Genomic DNA, 22,106 nt, shown 5'->3' with positions numbered 1-22,106 from the left:
ATTTTTTTTTTTTTTTTTTAAGGGGAGGGAGGGTTATGAGGAAGAGGCTGCAGAGGAACTGGGATGGGGGTTGGCCAGGAGGCCACAGGTGGCTCGGCTCCACATACGCCACCATGAGCTGCAGAGGGGGATCGAGAAGGCAGGCGTTTTCTAGCACGGTCTTGTAATTGTGACTTGTTCCTTTAAGAAGCTGGTGGATGTAAAGTACCATATGTGTACAACCTGCTGTCAGGTGTTTTTTTAGAGTTTATTTCATTTTTGTAAGTGGCAAATAGCCCCCTAAGGTGAACTTTTTATGTAGGCCCACCATTTATGAACATCTTCTTAATGTGTCCCAGGCACTGACTTTGCTCTCTACGTATTAATTTATGTGACCCTGTAGAAGACCCCATGGGGAGCTTTGTAAAGGTAGGAAGGTCTGTATACCCAAGGGGCAGGGTGATTGGCCCCGGGCCATGGGAATGGTGGACTCTGATTTGGAGCCCAAGTGGTCTCCGCTTTGCTTAATGTGAAGGATGAACTGATTCTGAGAAGCCCCTCCTACTATGAGTCTTGAAGTATGGTTTTGAATCTTGTAGTTAGCAACATTGTTGCCAGTGGGCTCTACCCATCTGCTGCTCACCCCTGCCCTCTACTGACCTGGAGTGGACTCTTCTTGCTGCTCAGAGGAAAGCCGCAGACCCAGCCAGGCCTAGAGCCCAGGCTGTCTGCTCACAGTGGGAACGTGCTCAGCCTCATTTCGGTGGGCAATTTGTAGGGAGAGCTGAAGCAGCATATGCTCTCTGAGTATAGTGTTGGGAATGCAGTTTTCCTTTAAAATATCACTTTAGGTGATGGAGAGTTCTTTACACTTGCTTTATTGGAGGCACATTAGACTGTGATTTAAAGAGCCTTTCTTTTGATACCATTCTCACTAGTCAGGGGTATGTAGCTGTGGCTTTAAAATGAGTTCTGGAGGATTGTGGGACTTTAGGGCAGAGCCTCTAAAGCAAGGCTTTTCAGTAAAACCCATTTTTAAGTGGGGGACTTGCTTGTGTATTATTGTGTAAAGCAGGTTAAGTTCTGCTGAAAGCAGAATCTGCAGGTTGTTCTCTTTGTGGAATGTTCTTGCTGTCATTCCATGCTTTACTTGTGTTTATTTTGGTATTGATTGCAATGCTCTTCTAATACTTAAAGCTATGAAGACATACCAGCTCTCTAGCTTTTTGTTAAGTATAGATGCCAACATATAGGCTGGCAGTCAGTGGGGGTGCAGGGTTTGCTGGCAACCCTGCTCTCTCCCTTGCCCCCCATTCTCTCATTTTCTGCTCTCCTGCCCTCACCCTGTTCTGGTGACCTTCAGGGCCACAGCTGGCTTCTCACAACCCTGCGTGATTACAGTGTCTCATAACTTCCTCTCTTCTGCTTTGTGTCACATTGTCATGTATGGGACACTGTTTCATCATGAAGTTTCAGAGGCTTGTGAATGGTCCTACCAGAAGAGAGAATAAGCTCTGGCCATCTAGAAACAGTTTACATAATGCCACTATTAATGAAGGACATCAGGGAGACACATCCTTCAAAGAAGTATCAAAAATGAGGCCATTGTGATGCTGGTCCTGGGGGCCACAATTGGGACAAATGGGATTATATTCTTTCATTTTGGTTTTGGGGCCAGCAAGAGCAGACTTGCAAAGAGATTGCCAGGCCTGTGGCCATTATGGTGTTGGCACTTGTGGCCCCACTGTGAGTAAGACTAGGATACTGGGGCTGGGGCTCGGGCTTAGCGGTAGTACACTTGTCTGGCATGCACGAGACACTGGGTTCCATCCCCAGCACCGCCTATAAATAAATAAAGGTCTAGCAACAATTAAAAAAAAAAAAAAAATATATATATATATATATATATATATATATATATATATGTATGTATGTATGTATGTATTGAGAGCCACAGTTAAGTCGGAATGACGCCTGGCATTTTGCCAGAGGGAATGGTTGAAAGGTGACCCTGCTCCAGGAATAGGGCGGCTCCTGGGATTAGGGTAGATCCTGCTGCCTTGGGCGCAACTACTTTGGAATTCCCTTTGAGTTCTCCCGGGGTTCCGGGAGAACTGGCGTGGAGCCTGGTGGAGGGAGTGTGGTCCCGGGAAGTGTGTGTGGAGTGCTGGTGAGAGTTCGGGAATAAAGAGTTGCTGTTTGAACCTACAAGACTTTGTGGTGGCTCGGTTATTTTGTGCCCAGCCAGACTGCAGCATTTGGTGGCCCGACTTAACTGTGGCGCGCGCGCGCGCGCTCTCTCTCTCTCTCTCTCTCTCTCTCTCTATATATATATATATATATATATATGAAACTGCTTGTGAAGTCTCATCTCTGAAGGTGTCTGTGACATGGACGGACTGTGCTGGGTTCACTGAGAACAGGGACACAACTGAGGTCTACTCAGATCCTAGTTTCATCTTCCTGTTGATCTCAGCCTCATCTGCAATGAACAGTTAGTAAACTGAGTCCTTTCCTCTCTCTGATGAGCAGGACCAATAGGAGTAGGTGTTGTAGGAGCAGAGATAGAAGTTCTCTGGTTTCTCAGGTATTTTGCTAGGACCTGGCCATTTTTTTTGAAAATTAAAGCTATGAAAANGCTTTCGTTTTCCCAAATTGAAATTCTATACTCCCTAAACAGTAATTCCCAGTTGTTCCCTGTCCCAAAGCTCTGGTAATCACCTTTCTACTTTCTATCTCTATAACTTTGACTTCTCTAAGTACTTCATTTAAGTGCAATCATAGTATATTTACCTTTTTGTAACAGGCTTACTTCTCTTAGCATAATGTCTTCATGGTTCATCCATGTTAATTGTAGCATATGTCAGGATTTATTTTTCTGTTTTCTTTCTTTTTTTTTTTTTTTGGTGGTGCTGGGGATCGAACCCAGGGCCTTGTGCATGCAAAGCAAGCACTCTACCAACTGAGCTATATGCTCAGCCCCTTGGTGCCCCGTCTTTATGCAGTAGTCTTCAGTCCACTTGGCTAAGCCTCTTGGGGTCCTCTCTCATCCTGGAAGCCACCCTTTTCTTGGTGTTTCACCTGTCTGAGTATGCCTTTCACCTGCCAGATGGCAGGACCTACTGTTCTCAAAACACATGTGTCTGTGTGTGTGGATCTTCAGGGCAGGTGGCCCTGGTTTGTCCTTGTGCGTGTGCCTCTGTTGGGTGTGAGCCCCTGACTCTGCCTGCATGCTCCCAGTGGACACTTTTCCTCTGTAGGCTATACCCGTTCCTCGTGCCCTGTCTCCTGTCCAGTTCACTGGTGCACTTGTTTTGTATTTTCCAGAAAGATGGTGCTCGTTTTCTAAGGCAAGAGACTACTCTTACTCTGCTTTGTTCTCCCCAGTGCTGGGTAATGGTGCTGAATGAGTAGTTGAAGCTACTTTGCTGTGGCAATTCTGCCCTGCAGGCAGAAGGAGCTGTGGCAAGTCCTGAGAGGCTGTCAGAACCCCTTTGAGTGGCTCACACTTGGAAACACTTTGACTTCAGTTAAGGGTGACTATATCAAAACATAAAACCCATGCTAAGTGTGTGGCCCACTCAGGGTTTGGAAATGTGGTCTGGTGAGCTAGGATGCATGTTCCCTGCAGGTGTTTCCTGGTGTAGTGGCTGCTGGCTGCTACAGCCGGGAAGCTGGAGTTCTCCTTTTATTTAATTTCAGTTGATTTCATGTAGCCATCTTTGGCTAGTGAATTGGAAGGCAGAGAAGCACATTGGAGGAAGCTGTAGGGCAGACCTCCCTCTGTGTGTGGATCTGTTCATCTCAGCCTCCCCTAAAGGCATGGCCTTGCTATTGCAGATGGTACTGAACTTGCTACTTCCCGAAGGCACTTCCTGTGCTCCTGGGAGCTTTCTTTTGCTGCTCTGGGTAGGGACCTGTTTGCTCATATACACAATTAAAAGAGAACTCCATGAGAAGAAAAAGATGAGAATTTGAAATACTCACAGTGGACACCTGTCTCTTCTAGAGCAGAACCATTAAGGCACAGCGTACTGAGGGCACTTCCTCTCAGTCAGGCACTGGCTGAGAGGTGCTTTTTACATGGACAGCTGTTTAACGCTCCCCAGGTCTTTTTGTTTTCTGCTTTTTGTCAACTTTGTATTTACATCTGTGAATTGTTTCCACTTGAGAAGCAGCAAGCAGCGATCAGTGTCCAACACCAGTATCTCTTTTCTGTGAGAAGCAGCAAGCAGTGATCAGTGTCCAACACCAGTATCTCTTTTTTGCCGTGTGTTTTGAAACCACATACTTCCTGAAGTAGAAGGGAAGGCTAGTGGCGGGAGCCAGGAGAGAGGTGCTGGGGGCTTGCAGTGTTACTTCCCTGTCTTTCCCACAGCCATCCTAGGGCAGGCTTAAGTAGGTCAGGAACAGCCTTTGAGCCTGTAAACAACAGGGATGAGTGAAGGTTATGGAACAACGGAGAAAACAAAGGCAATGTGATTTTGAGTGCTTTGTGCTTTGAAGGAAAGACTTTTTCTAATACTCCTGACTCTGTTCTCCCTGATTACATGACTTTCTCCAGTTGGTACTTTGCAGCCTTGAGTAGAGGACCACTGCTGGGGTGTGGAAACCAGAGGAGACTTGTCTAGAGACTTGAAGGGGTCAGAGGCTAGCAGACGCTGTTCTGGGTCCTGGCTGCAAGGTAGCAGCATAGTTAAAAAGCTCAGTGTGCAGTGGTCTAGATGTGTCCCCCAGTCTCATCTGTTGAGACTTAATCCTCCACCAGATGATCTTAGGAGGTGGGGCCTTTTGGAGGGGATTAGGTCCTGAGGGTAGAGCCTCATGGATGGCATTGTCACCCTCATAAAGGAGGGGCTCAAGAGCCATTCCCTCTTGGGCTGTGTGAGGATGCAGCCATGAGGCACCACCTTAGAAGTAGACATAGGCCCTTCCCACACACCGGATCTGCCAACACCTTGACATTTTGAGAGGTGGGTCCTTATTTATAAAATCACCCATTTCCAAGGCCTTTTGTTATGGCAGCAGGTATGGACTGAGACAGCGTTTACTGAGGGGGTAGTGGAACAGAAGTTGCATTCCCTGCCCAAGTAGGCTGGACCTCATCCTGGGGCACACACACAGCCCCTACTGTTTTACTCTGTTTTCCTGATTCCTGGTTTTAGTGGTGTGCATCCTCTAGGTGGGTGGTCAGCCCAGCCTCCTGCTTAATAGATGACACTGGATTGTGGACCCAGGATTGTACCCACTGTTACTGTTGTTGGTACTGGTTTTGGGGCTCTGATGGTGGGAACCTCCAACAACTCTGACTCCAATCTTTGTGAGAACCTGTGTTTCTCTCTTGGAGCTTTTAGTAGCTGTGTTTCTAGGGTCCTGATTTGGGGTGTTTGTGTTTCTCTTGGGTCTGTTTTCACCCACCATGCAACACTTGGGGCACTTTCCGTCTGACTCTGTTCTCCCTGATTCCATGACCTTCTCCAGTTGGCATGCAGCATGTGTCTTTTAACTTTTCTGCTGTTTTGAAGATTTCTTGATTCATTTGTGCTTACCTGTCTTTGTTTCCATGTCTGGAACTTTTATCCTGATGTGTCAAGGCTTACTCTGGTCTTCTAATTTTCTTTGCCTTTCCTACTAATCTGGAAGATTTTTAGAATTTCACTTTCCAATTTCCTGTTGACTTTTTCAATTCTCCTGTCAATATTTTATTGCTAGATTGCTTTTAATTTTTGTTTTGAATGTTCTTAATAGAATCCTTTCCTTTTTTTCATGGTTGCAGTATCTTTTTTTTTTGTTATTTTTATTTCTGAATTAATTAGACATCTTTCAAAGACTTTTCTGCTCTCTGGAGAGTAACTGTCACTTCTTTTTTGTTTTTATTATTCTCATTTTTTTTTCTCTCTCTCTTTTTTTTATTTTCCCAAAATCTCTTGTTGGTTGTTGCATGTCTTCTTATGGTTAAGGCATGCATGCTAAGTGCCCCTTGTAACTAAGGCACACATGCTAAGAACACAGGGGGAGGGACTGACACTGGTCCAGCCTAGCTGATTCTCATGGTGTTGAGGAGTCCCTAGCATTGATATCTTTGGGTCACTTTTTCTGGCTGGAGTCCTCAGAGAGCAGGATATGATCCTTCTTGTCATTGTGCTGGTGGGCAGAGACTGTTTAGGGTGCAGGGAGGGCATGTGGTGTCCTGCTTGCAGAAGCACCCTAAGGTCTGGATAGACAGGTGGGGTTCAGCTTGTTGGGTCTGCTCAGCATTGCACTGCTCACTGCGTCTCTGCTTCCACAGCAGGTTCTAGCAAGTTTCTGCCTTTAGCCATGAGCTGTCACTATGCGTGGCCTTGATTGGGAAGGAGGGGCACTAACAGGTGTATCTGTCTTCAGTCTCTGCAGCCTGAAGTGAAAGGTGCCTCTTGGGCTTTTTCTTGTGCCAGCCTTCATGCTGCTTCCTAGGAAACTTTACAAACAGATAACCACATTTGGTAACTCTCCTCTTTTTATGCAAAATTAAAGGCTTTGTGATATCAAATTTTCCCATTGCCTGAAGAACTTGGGCTTTGTCTGGTGTGCCAGCCTGACAGTCTAGAGCTGTAGGAGGGAGCCTGAGAGTGGAGTTTTTTTTTTTTTTTTTGTGGCAGACCCTCCTGCTTGCTCAGTTGGAGGTAGGAACAGATGGGTCTGAGATTTGTGATCCTGCCTAAACCCATGGGTCACCTGTCACTCAACCCCTTTCCTGTCTGTAGCACTGACGCTGTCTCCTTCTGTGTCTCCAGGTCACCCGAGGCCCAGCAGAGAGTTGGTGGCTGCTTTCTGAACCTGATGCCACAAATGAGGACCCTGTACCTTGCCTACTGTGCCAACCACCCATCTGCCGTGAGCGTCCTTACAGAGCACAGGTCTGTTCACTGAGATGTCAGAGCAAAAGGAAGACCAGCAGCTCTGTGCTCCCAGATAGACTGTGATACGCAGGGTGATTTCATTTTAATTGCTTCTCAAAATGAGTGCTCGAGAAACTTTAAAATGGTACTTGGTGTTTGTAAAAGAAGAGGGTCCTTTTGAAGTCACCCTTCAGCCTAACCCATTTGGGTGGTGGGTTGGAGGAGCTGGGAAGCACTGGGGCTTTGTCCATCAGCCAAGTCAAGGCTGAGGGACTCTGAGTGCTCCTGGGTTGCAAAGCTGAAGGATGGAGGCTGTATGAGGAGAGTCCCATTTCAAACGAGGACTTGATTGCGCAGATAGAGCAGTGCATTAGAGACCTTTACCTTGAGCCTTTCAGACTGTAACAACATTAAAACATGTAAAACAGAACATGTAAATTTTCTCAAAAGGATGAGGCATGTCTGTCTCCTGTTACTGGGTAGAGGAAGCCGGGTAGCTGTCCCAATGACTGAGGAGCAACCCGGCTCCAGTGACTGCTGAGCGCTAGTGATGGCTTTGTGCTGGATGACCATGTGGTTGACCGGAGGGCAGAGATTTGGTTTCTATTTCTCAGAGAAGCGCAGTATTTTTATTAATGTTTTAGAGGTGATTTCATGGTTTCTTTCAAAATTGGCAATTCAGAAGTTTTTCAAAACTGTAATTGGAAAAGAAAAATTCAGTAGCATCAAGAGAAATGCCATTGTGCTTCTAATTTCCAAATTTAACCTCGGCTTATTCTTAACATTTCCTTTTAAAACACAGCAAGCAGCTTTGATGTGCTGGCCTTGCTTGTCTCCTCGGCTTGCTGTGGAGGCTGCAGTGTCTGGAGAGTCCCGTGGGAGCCGCCTGCTGCTGCCTGCAGGCCCAGGGCCTGTGTCTCTGGACTTTAGCTCCCTTTACTGGAAATCCTGCTCCCAGGGCTGTAGTCAGCTTTGAGATGGTCTGTATGTACAGACTGGTCAGATTGGAGCGAACGTGATAAAGGCGCATTGTTTTGTTGTCCGCTAAAAGAAGTAAAGTGATCTGGGCCACCTGTGCTCAATGCAAAAGGATTAGTTGTTCAGATTCCCATTGGTGTTGTCCTGAAGTGAAGCAGCAGCCTTTGACAGTGTGAGGAAGGGGGCGAGGGGCTCGAATGCTCAGCAGCTGTGGGAAAGGGAGAGCTGAGAGACCCATCCTTGCCGTGGGCAGAGGCCATGTTAGCCACGCACTGTCCTAAATGTGCAAAGTGTGTATTCAAATATGTGCTGTACCATCAACTTCAGGAAATTACAAATTAAATGAAATTTCCATAAAAATGAAAAGCAAGTATTAGGTTTGTATGAATGAAAATGCTTCAGAAGTTATTGATGCAGTGATGGGAAGAGGTCCACAAAAAGCAAGTGGAGTGTTACAGAAAATTCTAAGATCTTTTCTGTGTATCCCCCGGCCTCTTCTTTGGAGAGAGGCTCTCCTGTAGAGAAGGTTGAGAGCTTAGAAAGGGGCGGGTGCACAGTCCTGGCAAAGACTTGTAAGGGTTTTTCCTGTAGAAACAAGGGTGTGTGGAGCAGCTGAGACTTGGGGTATCTTGAAGTGTAACCCTTTCCGGAGAAGTGCTCACGGGAGTGCTGTGTCTACCCTCTTGTGTGCTGTTACCTCAGTGACTCTGTTGTGTCTGAAAGGCGAACACAGCATTTTTCAGAATGTACTTAGAGGAAGGAGTACAGATAAGGTTGTGAGCAAGAGCCTCCTGGCCTGCTGCATGTGGCTGGCATGCCGAGCATGGAGTGGGAGTCTAGGGTCGCGTGCTGGACGGCAGCCCTGCAGCAGGTGGCTCCCAGGGGCTAAGCCAGAGAGGAGAGTCCCTCAGAGCCAGCAGGTGCTGGCAGCCACAGCAGTGCACAGTGCCCGTGTTCCTTCCTGCCTCCCCTGAGCCCAGAAAGTTCCCCCTTTGTCTGCCATAGATTATGCCCTGCTCCAAAGTGCACTTGCGTCCGTTGAGGTGGCGAGTGCTCACGCCTGACAGCTGCTTTCAGCACTCCTGTTGTTATGCTCAGAGTCTGAATGGGCAGCTCTTCCGTCTGTCCTTCAGTGTGAGTGCCTGTGAGCTACCACACCGCGGGGTTTCCCATCTGGTCTTAGGCTTGAGCCTAGGTTTTGAGGACTGGTGTGAGTGTAGTGCGTAGAAGCTGACAGTCTTACCTGTGCACGGGTTGCAGCACGTGTGGGAACCTGCTTCCACCCCCCACCCCCCCCGCAGGCAGTTGCACCCACAGCTCCCAGTCTTTGGGTTGTTTTTCTGGCAAACGCATGCTGTTTCCAGTTCTGCAGAGCTCCAATGCCTTCCCATTACCATGGGACTGCAGATGCTCATCTTCATCAATGGCTCTGTAAAACAAAAGGCGTTCCCCTCAGCTGTTTGCTCCTCTTTGCTTGGCCACATAGTTCTTTTTACCTTGTTCCCTTGTTGCCATGGTGTCATTCCAGTAGGTGCAGAGGAGGGAGACTGTGGCTGCTGGCAGCAGTAGGAATGGTGCTGAAAGAGCCGTTGTTTTATCCCACAGCTGTAACCACCTACTTTGTTATAGTACTAAAAACCCTATAGAACGAAGCGTGATCCATGAAGGCTTATACTGTTTTCTTTCCTTTGGGGGATGTGTACACATGTTCTGGAATCATAAGAATGTTGTGTGGATATTACAAGAAGCTACTTTTGCTTGTTAAAATTTCACTTCATGTTTTTAGTTTCAGGGGAGTTTTGAGGGAGGTGATGAGCATAACTTGTTCAGTTTTGTTTATTTTTCTGCCATGACTATACGAAATTTGACTTTTGCTTCCTATCTTGATGGAAAAGACCTGGTATAGATTATGTTTAAAGGAATTGAAATACGGTTTTAATATCATAAAGACTGATCTTTAAGTGTGTGTTCATTTTAGAGAAATGTTGGTAAAATAGAAATTTCTCCCACTTTACTCCTGCTTTCGGGAATGGCAGAATGAGTGATTTCAGGAGACCAGCTTTTCTCAGTAAGACTCTGGGGGCTGCAAGGGTGAGCAGCAGTGGTGGGGGTCTGGCTCAGCTAGCAGCAACAGCCTGGGCAGTGCACCGCGCCAGCAAAAGCATGTGCTCCTGGGTGTCTGGGCTTCCATTCTTGCCCTGGTCCTGAGGGTCTGCTGGCAGCAGTGCCCTCAGTGTGGAAGGTTGACACCAGGGTGGCAGAGGGCCTCTGGTTACCATGGCAGTGTGGCTGTGTACCCAGGGCCTTGCTTGCTGCTCTGGCTTCTACAGCAGCATGCCTCTGGATGCACAGTGTGGTGCTGTCCAGTGGGGCCCGCATACTTCACTGAACTTTCAGTTAATCCAGCCCTGCAGTTTCCCTGAGAAGATGGTGTCTAGAGAGCACAAAACCAGACACAAAGAGGTTGAGATGCTGCCTGTGAAAAGGTTTTTTGTCACATACTCCTAGAAGTAGTTGAATAATTTTGTCACACACTCCTAGAAGTAGTTGAATAGTTTCTCTGCTGATAATTTTTTTAAAATGGTATCATCATGACAGACTCTTTCTTACAGGAGTAAAATAATCACCAAGCCTCTTCTATATATAGAATTGAGGGAATGTGCATTATGCCTGTTAATTTGTTATAACTGGGATTATGTAAAGTTTCCCTTTTTTATGGTTTGCTTTCATTTTGGTGTCAAATGTGTGATTTATGTATATGTGTGGGAGTTCTGTGCATCACCCTGGTCTCCCAGGATGTGACATGGTATCTGAGGTGTGGGTACTACCTTTGTCTCCTGGGACTTGGCATGAGTGGGTGGGAGGTTACCCTGGTCTCCTGGAACATGACGTGGTGGCTGGGGTAACACCCCAGCCTCTAGGGACTTGGTACGATGACAGGGAGGGGATATGTCATCCTGGTCTCCCTTAACTCTTGCCTCCCTTTCTCACCTACAGCTGTGGGGCTCCTGATGTCTGGATGATGCATACACAGTGAGGGATAGCCTCCTTGAGCCCTAGCAGGCACCTTATAGGTCACCTGTTCTGTGTCGGCAGTCATAGGTGTTGGTGACAACAGTCCCCACAGTGCCTGCTCATTGATTCCTGTTGAACTTGGAGCAGGGACAGTGGCTGTAGACTTGAATGGCTTGGGAGAACTAGTCACAGAAAATGTTAGGTGAATGTAGTAAAGGGACGGTGGCAGAAGAATAGGAAGGTGTTTCAGACTTCTTTTAGGTTTCTAATTTATGGGCATGTCCTTGGTTTTTCCATCTCCCTCTGTGCTGAGGGTGAAATGTGGTGACAGCGTGATGTGCTGCTTCTGCTTCAGAGCCCAAGGACCTGGTCTTTTTTGTGGAGCTGCAATGCACTCCCGCAGGTGGGAGGTGCACCTCTGCAGAAGGCAATGAAAAGGCATTTGGTGCGTGGCACTGGGCCGCTTGAGGTGCAGGTGGCCCTTGCGTAGCTCACCTGGTTCAGGAGTGTCTTTCCCTTGAGCAGCTTGATGGCAATTCTTGCTATCTTGACTCTGAGATGCTTGGAATCCATTGCAGCTCTAAGAGCGTGAACTTCCATTTGGACAGGTCTGCATGTTGTGACATACTGGGGGACCCTTTTGCGAATGGAATTGCATGTATTCTGTGGGAGAGGAACCTTTTTGGAGTTCCCTTTGGTGTCTTGAGATAAACAGCACAGGTTTGTTTGTAAAAACTGCAACGTTCATAAACACTGGCCCTCACTAACAGAAGCCTTGCCATATTGTCTTTGGCCCTAACCCCAAGCATCTTCTCTTTTCCACCATGCCCCTGTTGCCAGCGAGGACCTGGGGGAGTTCATGGAGACAAAAGGTGCCAGCAGCCCTGGGATCCTGGTGCTGACCACTGGCCTCAGCAAACCGTTCATGCGCCTGGACAAATACCCCACGCTGCTCAAGGAGCTGGAGAGACACATGGAGGTGCTGCCTCCCTGCCAACCCTGAGTCCTTGAGCAAGGAGGGATGACATGGGTCAGACTGCTATCAGGGACAGTATCATTAGTGATTCACTTTAGAAGCCAGGACCAACACAGAGTTTAGAATCTGTAACTTAGTGGATTTTCAAAATGACTTTGTTAAATATGAAGTTTTTCTCCTTATTCTTGTTCTGTAAGAAAGCATTTGCTGCTTTGCCTTCTTGCTCTCTCATCGACCACTGCTGATAGGACAGTTTCCAAAAGCTAGAAAATGGGGGCTGGGTTTGTAGCTCAGTGGTGGAGCCCTTGCCTAGCATGTGAGAGGCACTGGGTTCGATCCTCAGCACCATATAAAATAAATAAGTAAAGGTATTGTGACCATTTACAACTAATATATATATATATATATATATAATTTTAAAAAAAACACTAGAAAATGTGAACTCATTTCCAAATGGTATTTTGATTAACAAGTTGCAGACCTGACAAATTCAGGTTTCAGGTATTCTCTGGGCTTGGGCAGGCAACCTGTCTGTAGCCAGATGGTTCATCAGGCCTGCTCAGGCCTCCCCTTCAGTTGCTGAGCATGGCTTGGCCACTCTGCAGCTGAGAATCAGAGATGCCCTGCAAATAGAGGTGGTCGAGTTCAGCAAAGCTGCATTTACAGAAGATGTTTGCTGACCATTGCTCAGGCTATTCCCCTGAACCCACTGACTCCATGATGTCCTTAAAGAATAGGATTGCCACTGTGATGCTAAGAAGAAAAGTGCTTGTCAAGGACAAAGATTTGGAAAGGTTTTAGGCCAAGCTACAGAGAGAGGCCTTTTAAGAAAAGCTTTTGTGAAAGCTAATAGCATGTTTCTTTATCTAAAGGATTATCATCCTGATAGACAAGACATTCAGAGATCCATGACTGCCTTCAAAACCCTTGCGGTGAGTATAGTGGACGAATGGGACCTGGGAGCAAGAAGGGAGGGAGGGAAAAGAGACCACTGGGGAATGATATTGGCCAGATTATATTGCTGTGACGTTTGCATGTACGAATATGTTAACAGTGAATCTACCATTATATACAATTATAATGTACCCACAAAATATATGTGGAATGACCCTTGCAATAAGTGGGCAAGCACACCATGGTTTCTTCCACAGACATGTGATGGCAAATGAATGTAGAATCGGCAGCTGAAAAGGTCAGATGCAAAGACATTGCTTGTGACGAACTAAGAACTAAGACAGCATTCCATGGCTAGGAAATTCTCTTGCATTAGAATATTGTGGGCACCAGAAAGATGAAGTGATGATTTCTCCCTTTTGAAGAGGCATAGCATAATTAATGCTGCATTTCCAAACCTCCATGCACAGGCTCTTTAGTGGTGTTCTGGGGAGTGTAGTGCTGGGGTTCTGTCTCTTCTCTTGTCATGTTGTTCCAGCTGTATTTTAAGTTGTCCTTTATATATAGTGCAAATTGTTCTCACCCTTTTTCCTCTTATCAGTCTTCTTTGTTGGCAGACACTAATAAAGCCAGAAGAAAAATATTTGTCTTGTCCACTGAATATATATATATATGTTTTGTAGATGGGCACAATGCCTTTATTTATTCTTTATTTATTTTTACGTGGTGCTGAGGATTGAACCCAGTGCCTCCCACATTCTACGCAAGTGCTCTACCACTGGGCTATAGCCGCAGCCCCCCACTCTGTATTTCTACTTCCTAAAAGTGGCAAAAATCTGCCATTTTCCTAATAGTATTTGGTACTCAGAGGAGTTGTGTGCTTTGCTTCTTTTGATTATATACTTTTAAAACTTGTTATTCCAGACAGTAAAGCAAATTGTTCCATAGATTTGTCTTTCTTAAGAAGTAAGATACAGGGGATGGGACCATAGCTTATTGGTAGAGCACTTGCCTTCCACATGTGAGGCACTGAGTTCGATCCTCAGCACCACATAAAAATAAATAAAGATATTGTGTCTATCTACAACTAAAAAATAAAGAAGTCAGACACAAAACGATAATTGTTTTAAGAAGTAATATAGCCAAACCTTAACATTCTGGAGGCTTCTGTCTCTTTGAACAGTGCCGTTCTGTGTCTTGCAGGCCCAGTGTCAAGAAGTACGAAAAAGGAAAGAGCTTGAGTTGCAGATCCTGACGGAAGCCATCCGAAGCTGGGAGGGAGATGACATCAAGACCCTGGGCAATGTCATTTACATGTCCCAGGTCATGATCCAGTGTGCAGGAAGTGAGGTACTGAAGTGCATGGGCACCACTGTGGCCTCTACCCACATGATAGAGCATTTTGAAGAGATGTCAAGCCAGAACAGATTGTAATTGTGCTCTACTTTCTATATCAACAGAAACAAGAGAGGCTTATGGCATAATAGAGGGCTATTGACCAGTTTAGATCTGCAGGATCCACTTATCCAGACCTGTGAACTGGAAGCAGGACTACAGGTTTCCAGGGTGTGCAAACAGCTGCCCTGGGGTCCTGTGCACTGGCCCAGCCAGGGGCTTCCCTCTCAGGAATCTGTGGTTGTGGATGGCTTAGGCCCTTACATTTTTCTCTTAATGTGTTCTAATTGGTGTTCACTTAGGGGAGTAAAAACCATTTTCTTAAGAGTTTGTTAAGTGAGAAATCAAACCAGATACTTGTGCTGTGTCCACTTAGTGCAAGTGAAGCAGGTGGGTGACTTACAGGTTCTTGGGTCACTAAGCAGGTGTCTCTTATGGTTTGATTCTACCTTTGCAAATATAAGCAACACGTGCTGATGCCCATTGTCAAACATGAAACTTGTGATGGTTAGATAACTGCATTTGGTGTGCACTGTTGATCCCTTCTTAACCTGACTTTTTAAATTTACCTGCAGACAAGATCCTTTAGTCCGCGTGCCATAATGAATTTCCTTATTTACCACAATGATCAAAACACCTAGACCTGTCTAGAAGTGGTTTGCTTTTTACTCACATGAAGTGAACTTTATTTAAGATACCCAGGGGAAGCACGTCTAAGAGCATGTTCTTTAGTACACTAGATGGCCACAGCCTTGGTGAGTGTTGCTCTAAGAATGACCTAGGCTATCCGGGCCACAGTCTGAGGGATGCTTCCCAGGTGCACCATGGGTCTTCAGGGGGGGAGGGTGATGGTCGCTTCCAGAGGAGTCTTACACACACAGCCTCTCTCTTTGGAGGTGCTTTGAGGTGTGTTGGGTGGCCATATGTTCTGGAGAAGGCACCTGGGAAACTGCTTTCTAGTGTTGGCCTCACATCTTGGGGCCATCTGGCCTTTCCATTTCTGTTTCCTTTGAGATTCCTGGCCTTGGTTACCTTATTGAAGCAAAGAATTTTTAGTGCACAGGTCATACTATTTTAAGTCATTTGTGTAACTAGAGAACGTTTATGAAGTGGCTGAAGCACATATAGCTCTCAAAATTCGAGGAAACAATGATAGGATTTGTTTTAACATTTTGTCCAATCCTTCCTTAACCTCAAAGAATCCACTGGTTCTGCCTTGCCCCACTAAAATTTTATAAATTCTCTTTCTCTAAACCATGAAAAGAAAATTGTAGATGAACTAGAAATAGCTAATGGCAGAGCAGAACTCCTTCACTATTTAGTTTTCAAAGATGCTTCACAGGTGTTGTGAACCCAGGATTAGTTTATTTTCTTTTTGTATTGAATAGTTTAGCAATCCAGGGTCTTCACCTGTGTGTTCAAACTCTCTCATATATTAAGGGTTAACATAGAATTGATCATAATTTTGTTTCCATTTCATTTATTTAATGCATTTTGTTAGGAATATATAAACAAGAAATATAGTGTAGTGTTTCCTAGGGCCTTAAAGTATTGTGTTCACATTTGTAAATAGATGTGTTTTTAAAATTATTTGGATTTGTTTGTTTTTTTATATTAGGAAAAGAATGAAAGATACCTTCTGCTCTTCCCAAACCTTTTGCTAATGTTGTCTGGCAGTCCCAGGATGAGTGGTTTCATCTATCAGGTAAAACACGTTTGGAATTCTGTTTTATTGTTTATGGTAGACCTGAGGATCCTTTCAGGCTGGCTCTGAACTTCAGCATGAAGCAGTCCCTGTTTCTGTATGTGCTGTGTCCTAGGCATGCTGTGCTGTGTGCATCCATTGCCTGTGTGTCAGTGTGACTCTTCAGATGTAGACCAGCGTTTGTTCTGAGCAAACTGAAAGGAAGAAGTGTGTTGGTGGAGTGGCCTTGAAGCACACTGGTGGCTGTGGTGCCATCCGTCTCCCTGGGTTTGCTTTCTGCTCTGTGGAACACAGGCTGGGCTGGGGCTGGGGCCTGTTGTGAGACATAGCACAGCACCCCCAGCTATATCAGCACAAGTGCTGTCATTGGACCTTTGTTCTTAATTGTTCCACTGGTTTTGTTTGAGAAAATGGGAGAGCTGATTGGAGATGGAATGTAAGGGGGCGGGGCTTTTGTCTGCTGCTGCTGCTGCTGCTCTGATTTACAGTGGGGGTATTAAGTAGCTTCTGTGTATCTGAGAGATATCCTTGGCAGTTTTCAGTGATGACTTTCTGTGACAATGGAAGCTAATACTTCCACCTGTTTCCAGAAACTGGCCGGTTTCAAGATGTGCTAGCGAAGGAAGCTACATCTTTGTTTTCTCTGGGTGGCATTTCTTTGGTGTGTGTTTTGTTTTGTCCCAGTAAGGACTAGGGCGTCAAGGAGGTGTGGCACTTATTCCAGAGTTGGGTGAAGCCTGGTGCTGCTCTGGCCTTGGGGTGGGCTTTATCCCCTGACAAGGCTGCCTTGCTGTTGCATTGGTATCTCACCAGCAGGGTCCCACCTTCTTCTTTTTGACAGTTTCCCAGGGACATCCCTGTCCCGGGTGCAGGGAACCCCCACTGCAGGAACACTGGCTTTGGGGCTGAGGTGCATGCTGCTGCTGTGGTGTGCCAGGCAAAACATGAATCTGCAGCTTCAATTTCTTAGCATTTCTCACAGCTGTCAGCAGTCCTATGCCTAATGGGTCTGGGAAAGGAGCATGTCTTGTGTTTTCCGGATGGGCCTGGCCTTGGTATCAGTCAGCTGCTGTCTTGGCTGCTGAGCTTCAGGACATAGCTCCTCAGCCTCACATCACTAACACTTTGGGTTGGATGATTGTTTACTTGGGAGGCGAGATAGGGGGACTGTCCTTGTGCTATAGGATGTGATTGCTTCTCTGGCCTCTGCCTACCTGATGTTGGGAGCATCTGCATGTTGTGGTACTACCACATGTCTGGGGACGTCCCTTGTGTGTTGTGGGAGCTCTGTGTCTGGGTGCTGGTGCAGTCCCGCTCCTCTGCTTACAGTGGCTCCATGCAGCTTGGCTTAGAATGACCCCAACTTCCCTAAAGGCTTAGTCCAGTTGTGTGGTCTGTGTGCCCAGGGCAAGCTGTGCATTTGGAATACCATGTGATAGGCATAAGCTGTAGTGTTGTCTGTTCCCTCCAGGGAAGCAGCCTGTCCCTTGAGTGTAGACCTTTGCTGCTGTGTTGTTTTGGAGGGTGACATTTGGGGCTAGCTCTGCTTTGTGTATGGGCATCAGCCTGGCCCCATTGTGTGTCTCCAGCTGACGTTCCCTGCTCAGATCCCTCAGGGTGGCTGCTTGCCCTGCAGTGCTTTAGCACAGCCCCTTTGCTGTGGGCAGACTGCGCTGTAACTGGTAAGGCAGCCCGTATGCCTGACCCATCTCTCACCCTGTCTCTGCCTTCATGTGTTGAGCTTACTCCCTTCTGTGTCCTTTGAAACAGCTGTGATACACGTTAGTTTTGTTATAGTAGGTAACGTTTTTATGTCCTGGTGTTTGTTTAGAGTAATTGAGCAGATGAAATTTTTCTTTGGTTTTTGAACTTTAGCTTTTTGAACATTCATCGTTCTGTAGGCTGATTCCTTACCTGAGAGTTTTCTTTATATTATGCATGCACTGCCACAAGCAGCATGACACCATTGCCACCTCCAAAGTCATTTAATATTTATTTTAATAACAGAACTTCTTTACTAGAAAGGCACTAATTGCATTTTTTTGTGGGGGGGTCTTTTTTAGGGAAAGCTACCAACGACAGGAATGACAATCACAAAGCTTGAGGACAGTGAAAATCATAGGAATGCGTTTGAAATATCAGGTGATAGGCACAAGCCGTGTGTGTGCTGTCTGTCCCCGCCAGGGAGGCAGCCTGTCTCTTGAGCGCAGACCTTGCTGATGCATTTTGGAGGGTGACGTTTAAGCATTGCTGAGTCGTGTTCTGGGCATGTGCGTGTATGTGCTTCCTGCCTGAGTTTCCACTTCAGCCTGTTTCCCTCCTTTCCAGGGAGCATGATCGAGCGGATACTGGTGTCCTGCAACAACCAGCAGGACCTGCAGGAATGGGTGGACCATCTGCAGAAGCAGACGAAGGTCACATCTGCGGGCAACCCCACCATCAAGCCTCACTCCGTGCCATCTCACACTGTAAGGGCTCCCGAGATCTCCTCCTCCCAGCTTCAAGTGGTGATGGCCTGTGGTGGGGCTGGCACTGGGTGCTCTTGTGTCTCAGCCCTCTGTCAGGCATTCTCATGAGTTGGTTGACATTTGTGGGGCATGTGGCCTTTGCTCTGAATGGCCCCAAAAGACGGACTAGAGAGAGTGTTGCTTCTAAAATCCCCAGAAAGCACTGTCCATGGATGAGAAATTTTAGGTGTGTGTGTTATGTTTGTTTAAAAAAAACAACAAAAAACACAGTAAATTACGGTAATGACGAGAAGGGCCAGATTCATGTTGAAGGCATAAAATATGGTTTTTGAGTCACTGTTTTGATTTTAAGAAATTTATTTTTCACTTTAAAAAGTTTAGCAGCTCTTTAGAGAGAACTTATCAAAATGAATGAACACCAAAGTTTCAGTGTTTAAACCTCTCTGTACTGGTGTTTAGTAATAAATTGATGTCGAATAAACACTTATCATCTTTATCAAATAGTATTGAAAAACTGGGCAGATCTTTGAAAGAATGAATTAGGATTACACAGCACTTTGAATTTGTGTTTTCTCACATCTTCATAGGGGGGGCAGGTTGGGATAGTTTTACCAGTGGTTCATTTTTCCTTTAGTGGTTCACCACTTTAAGCATCTCTGGGCCTCCCGCAACGCAGCCTGAGTCTTATTCTCATTTAGCATCAAGCACCATCTTCTGAGTTTCCAACTGGAGGGGAATGAACCAAACATTACCTGCTGTGGCATTATTGCCAGAAGGGGTGTTCAAAATAATGTCATCCGGCTGTGCCGGTCAGCTGATTTTTTTTTTTTATAGTTCCACCCCCCTCACAGGGGCCAACTTTGGAGAGTACAGGAGGCTCGCACTCCCAGGCATGGGGCCTTCCCCTTTTGCCTGTGTTCCCATGTCATGAATATATTCAGAGAGTGGCCCCCAGGTTGCCGCTCCTCCTAGCTGCCTGTGCTGCCTGTTGGCTGACTTGAGGCTGCTGGCTCCTGCTGCGTGCCACTTACTTTATTCAGCATTTTCTGATTTCACTGTCAGTGTGATGGAATGGAGGCGGAGGGGTGTTCCAGGAATATGAACCTTATTAATGACGCACCCTTATAAAAATCAGATTTTGAATAGCTTGTTTTCACTATGGCTAAGTTTTTCAGGAAAAGTTGTATTTTGTTTTATCCTGGATATTGGCAATTTTCTATCAAGGCCCAGGTTCTAGCTCTTTGGGGCTTTATAGACCTTTATTGCAACTCAGCTTTGCCCTTTTAACATGAAAGCGGTCACAGACAGGACTGGACCTGCTTGCTGTGTCAGGAGATGTTTCTCTCCTTCCTTTCCCTCTCCCTCAGCACAGTATCCAGGCCCTAGTGGACAGGGCAGATTGTCCCTCCCTAGCAGGCACTGGGCTAGTTGTGCAAGGATCACCAGGAAGTGAATCACGTGACTAGGGAGTGTGTCGTCCCCCTGTTGTCACATTCCAGTATAGGCAGTGCCAGATCTCTTAGGAAATTCTGACGCTCCTGCAGAGTGATGAACCTTTTCCTAAATGTGGGAGGCCGGGCTTGAGTCCATGGTGCAGAACTGCTTTCTTCCAACAAGAGTAAGGTGTTCCTGTAGCAGACAGTGCCTGCAACCCTTTGCCCAGCCCAGAAATGGACCACTAGGCTTGTCTCCTACATCTAAGGAGCAGAGTGAGACGCACATGCTCAGTCCTTTACGGGACTCTGCTGGTCTCATGCTCTCTCTGCTCTTCTCACTTTTGTCCCTGGCAGCTCCCCTCGCATCCCGTCACCCCATCCAGCAAGCATGCAGACAGCAAGCCCATGGCTCTGACACCTGCCTACCACACGCTCCCCCACCCCTCCCACCATGGTGCCCCGCACACCACCATCAGCTGGGGGCCCCTGGAGCCTCCAAAGACCCCCAAGCCCTGGAGTCTGAGCTGCCTGCGGCCCGCGCCCCCTCTCCGGCCCTCAGCTGCACTCTGCTACAAGGAGGTAAGGTCCTTTGGCCGCTCACACAATAGCCAGTCTGTCTGTGTGAGTTTCTTGTTCTGTACTTCATTCCAGTTTTTGTTTCAATGAATTCAGAAATGAAAATTCATGTTTCTGTGACATAAAAAATGCAAATTAGTTTCATGAGAGCTGTGAAGTAGAGTCACCTTGGTTCTCTTACCATTCCCTTCAACTGTTAGGGTCTCAGGAGACATGGGGGATGGGTGTACTCACTTGCTCGGGTGTGCACCTAGGGCAGGAGCTGGGGAGGGATAGGCCCCAAGCAGTCAAGACTTTCGTGCCTTTGTGCTACACCTCTTAGCCCATTCTTTCAGTTTGAGATCCTATCCGTGAACCCTGGAGCAATTTCGGATGAAGAGAACATTTACAAATAAAAATGGAAACAGTCATGTCAGGCGATGCTCCTTGAACTTGTGAGGAGTTGTGGTGCAGTCTGCAGTCTTCTTCATTCTGACGTCAGGTGCCATTCCTAGTAAGTCCATCTGGCCCTGCGCCTGGCCTGAGCAGGAGGAGAACACCTTGAGAGTGCATCCTGAGAAGTGCCTTCACCTGAGGACACTGGTTATTGATGTGCGCGTATGAGAAGAGTGTGAGTTTGTGAACAGAGAATGTGCATGCTTGTGAGTGTGCGTGTGATAAGGAGTCATGCATGAGTGTGTGAGGATAAGAGCAATTGTGTAAGTGTGAAAGAATAAGTATGTGCGAGAATGAATGTGCATGAATATGAGCACACTTATAAGTGTGCAAGATAAGTGGGCTTATGAGTTTGAGAATGAGAGTGGGCGTGGGCTTATAAGCATGTGTGGAAATGAGTGTGGGTGTGCAAGATGAGCGTGCTTGTGAATGTGAGAATGAAAGTGAGCTTGTGAGCATGTGAAAATGAGTATTAGAGTGCAATTGTGAGCACAAGTGTGGGTATAAATGCATAAGAACGAGTGTGCAAATGAGCATAGTTGTATGTGGTGATGTGCCACATCCTGGCCTGGAGCCTGCACATCCAGCCAGGGGCCACATCGCCAGGGTTGCTGGGGCAGACCCTTCTTCCATTCATGCCAGCGAAGCAGGAGTACTATCTGCGAAATTTCAGTCAGCCTTTACGTTGTTCTTAACTCATTAAGAGTCTTGCCGAGAGTCACCCCAGAGAGAAGTTTTAAATTGTGGGTAGCTGCATGAAGGATATTGATGTTCTTTGTTAGTGTTGTGGTATAAAGAAAAAGTGAGATAATGCAGGCAAGCACTGATGGAGGTTTAATTACTGGAGACTGCTGGACGAAGGAGTAGAAGGGGTAAGGGAGGGTCACGGAAGCAAGCTTAAGCATGTTGGTTGTGATACGTCGCACTCCAATGACTTTTAGATGCCGGGAGAGAGAAGTGCGTTCATTCTCTGCTTACAGCTTGTTATTTCCAGTGCCTTAAAACCCTAGTGAGAAGTCGTCCCTAGGAACAGGAGCCCTGGAGTGCTGCCCATCAGGCCGCCTGGTGGGTGCAGGGTGCGGGCAGAGGTGCTGGATCCTGTTCCCCGAGCCCTGGTGTGCAGGTGCCTGCTGGGCAGGGCAGGGCAGGGCACTGACCTCTCCAGGGGTCTTGGCAACTTCTTCTGAGTCAGAGAAGCAGTGGAGCCCACGTTGGAAGAGGTTCTTCGGAAACTGATTCCTGGGGCACTGAGAAGACCTTGTACATGTTCATTTACACAGAGAAGATTTTGAAGTGTTCCCTTAGTGCTTTGAGCTGGGTTCTGTAGCATGTCTGCCCCGAGTGTGGGACAGCCTTCTTCAGTATCTATGT

The 22,106-nt window shown here is 46.7% G+C and overlaps 1 protein-coding gene and 1 long non-coding RNA gene across 9 annotated transcripts in view; one reads left to right on the top strand and one right to left on the bottom strand.

Moving 5' to 3' along the window:
- The window catches only part of Arhgef7 (Rho guanine nucleotide exchange factor 7), a 98,283-nt gene that overhangs the window by 57,490 nt on the left and 18,687 nt on the right, over window positions 1-22,106 (top strand). For all 8 annotated transcript variants that reach the window (XR_007346612.1, XR_007346613.1, XM_048800618.1 and 5 more), the window contains exons 8-15: window positions 6,753-6,875; window positions 11,691-11,829; window positions 12,699-12,758; window positions 13,924-14,070; window positions 15,734-15,820; window positions 17,884-17,962; window positions 18,149-18,288; window positions 20,079-20,303. Coding sequence is in view for 6 of the 8 variants with exons in the window: in XM_048800618.1 (XP_048656575.1) it covers window positions 6,753-6,875; window positions 11,691-11,829; window positions 12,699-12,758; window positions 13,924-14,070; window positions 15,734-15,820; window positions 17,884-17,962; window positions 18,149-18,288; window positions 20,079-20,303 (1,000 nt within the window). In the remaining 2 variants the exon portion in view is untranslated. The remainder of the gene's footprint in view (window positions 1-6,752; window positions 6,876-11,690; window positions 11,830-12,698; window positions 12,759-13,923; window positions 14,071-15,733; window positions 15,821-17,883; window positions 17,963-18,148; window positions 18,289-20,078; window positions 20,304-22,106) is intronic.
- On the bottom strand, window positions 11,256-20,915 carry LOC107140889. Its single transcript, XR_001503340.2, has 3 exons — window positions 20,777-20,915; window positions 18,997-18,999; window positions 11,256-11,268 (listed from the first exon to the last, which is right to left on the bottom strand). It is a non-coding gene; the product is annotated as an uncharacterized LOC107140889 (long non-coding RNA).

This window comes from Marmota marmota, unplaced genomic scaffold (assembly GCF_001458135.2).
Source record: "Marmota marmota marmota unplaced genomic scaffold, marMar, whole genome shotgun sequence".
Classification (NCBI taxonomy): domain Eukaryota; kingdom Metazoa; phylum Chordata; class Mammalia; order Rodentia; family Sciuridae; genus Marmota; species Marmota marmota.
Note: the sequence above shows the minus strand (reverse complement) of the source record. Positions and strands in the feature narration are given on the sequence as shown.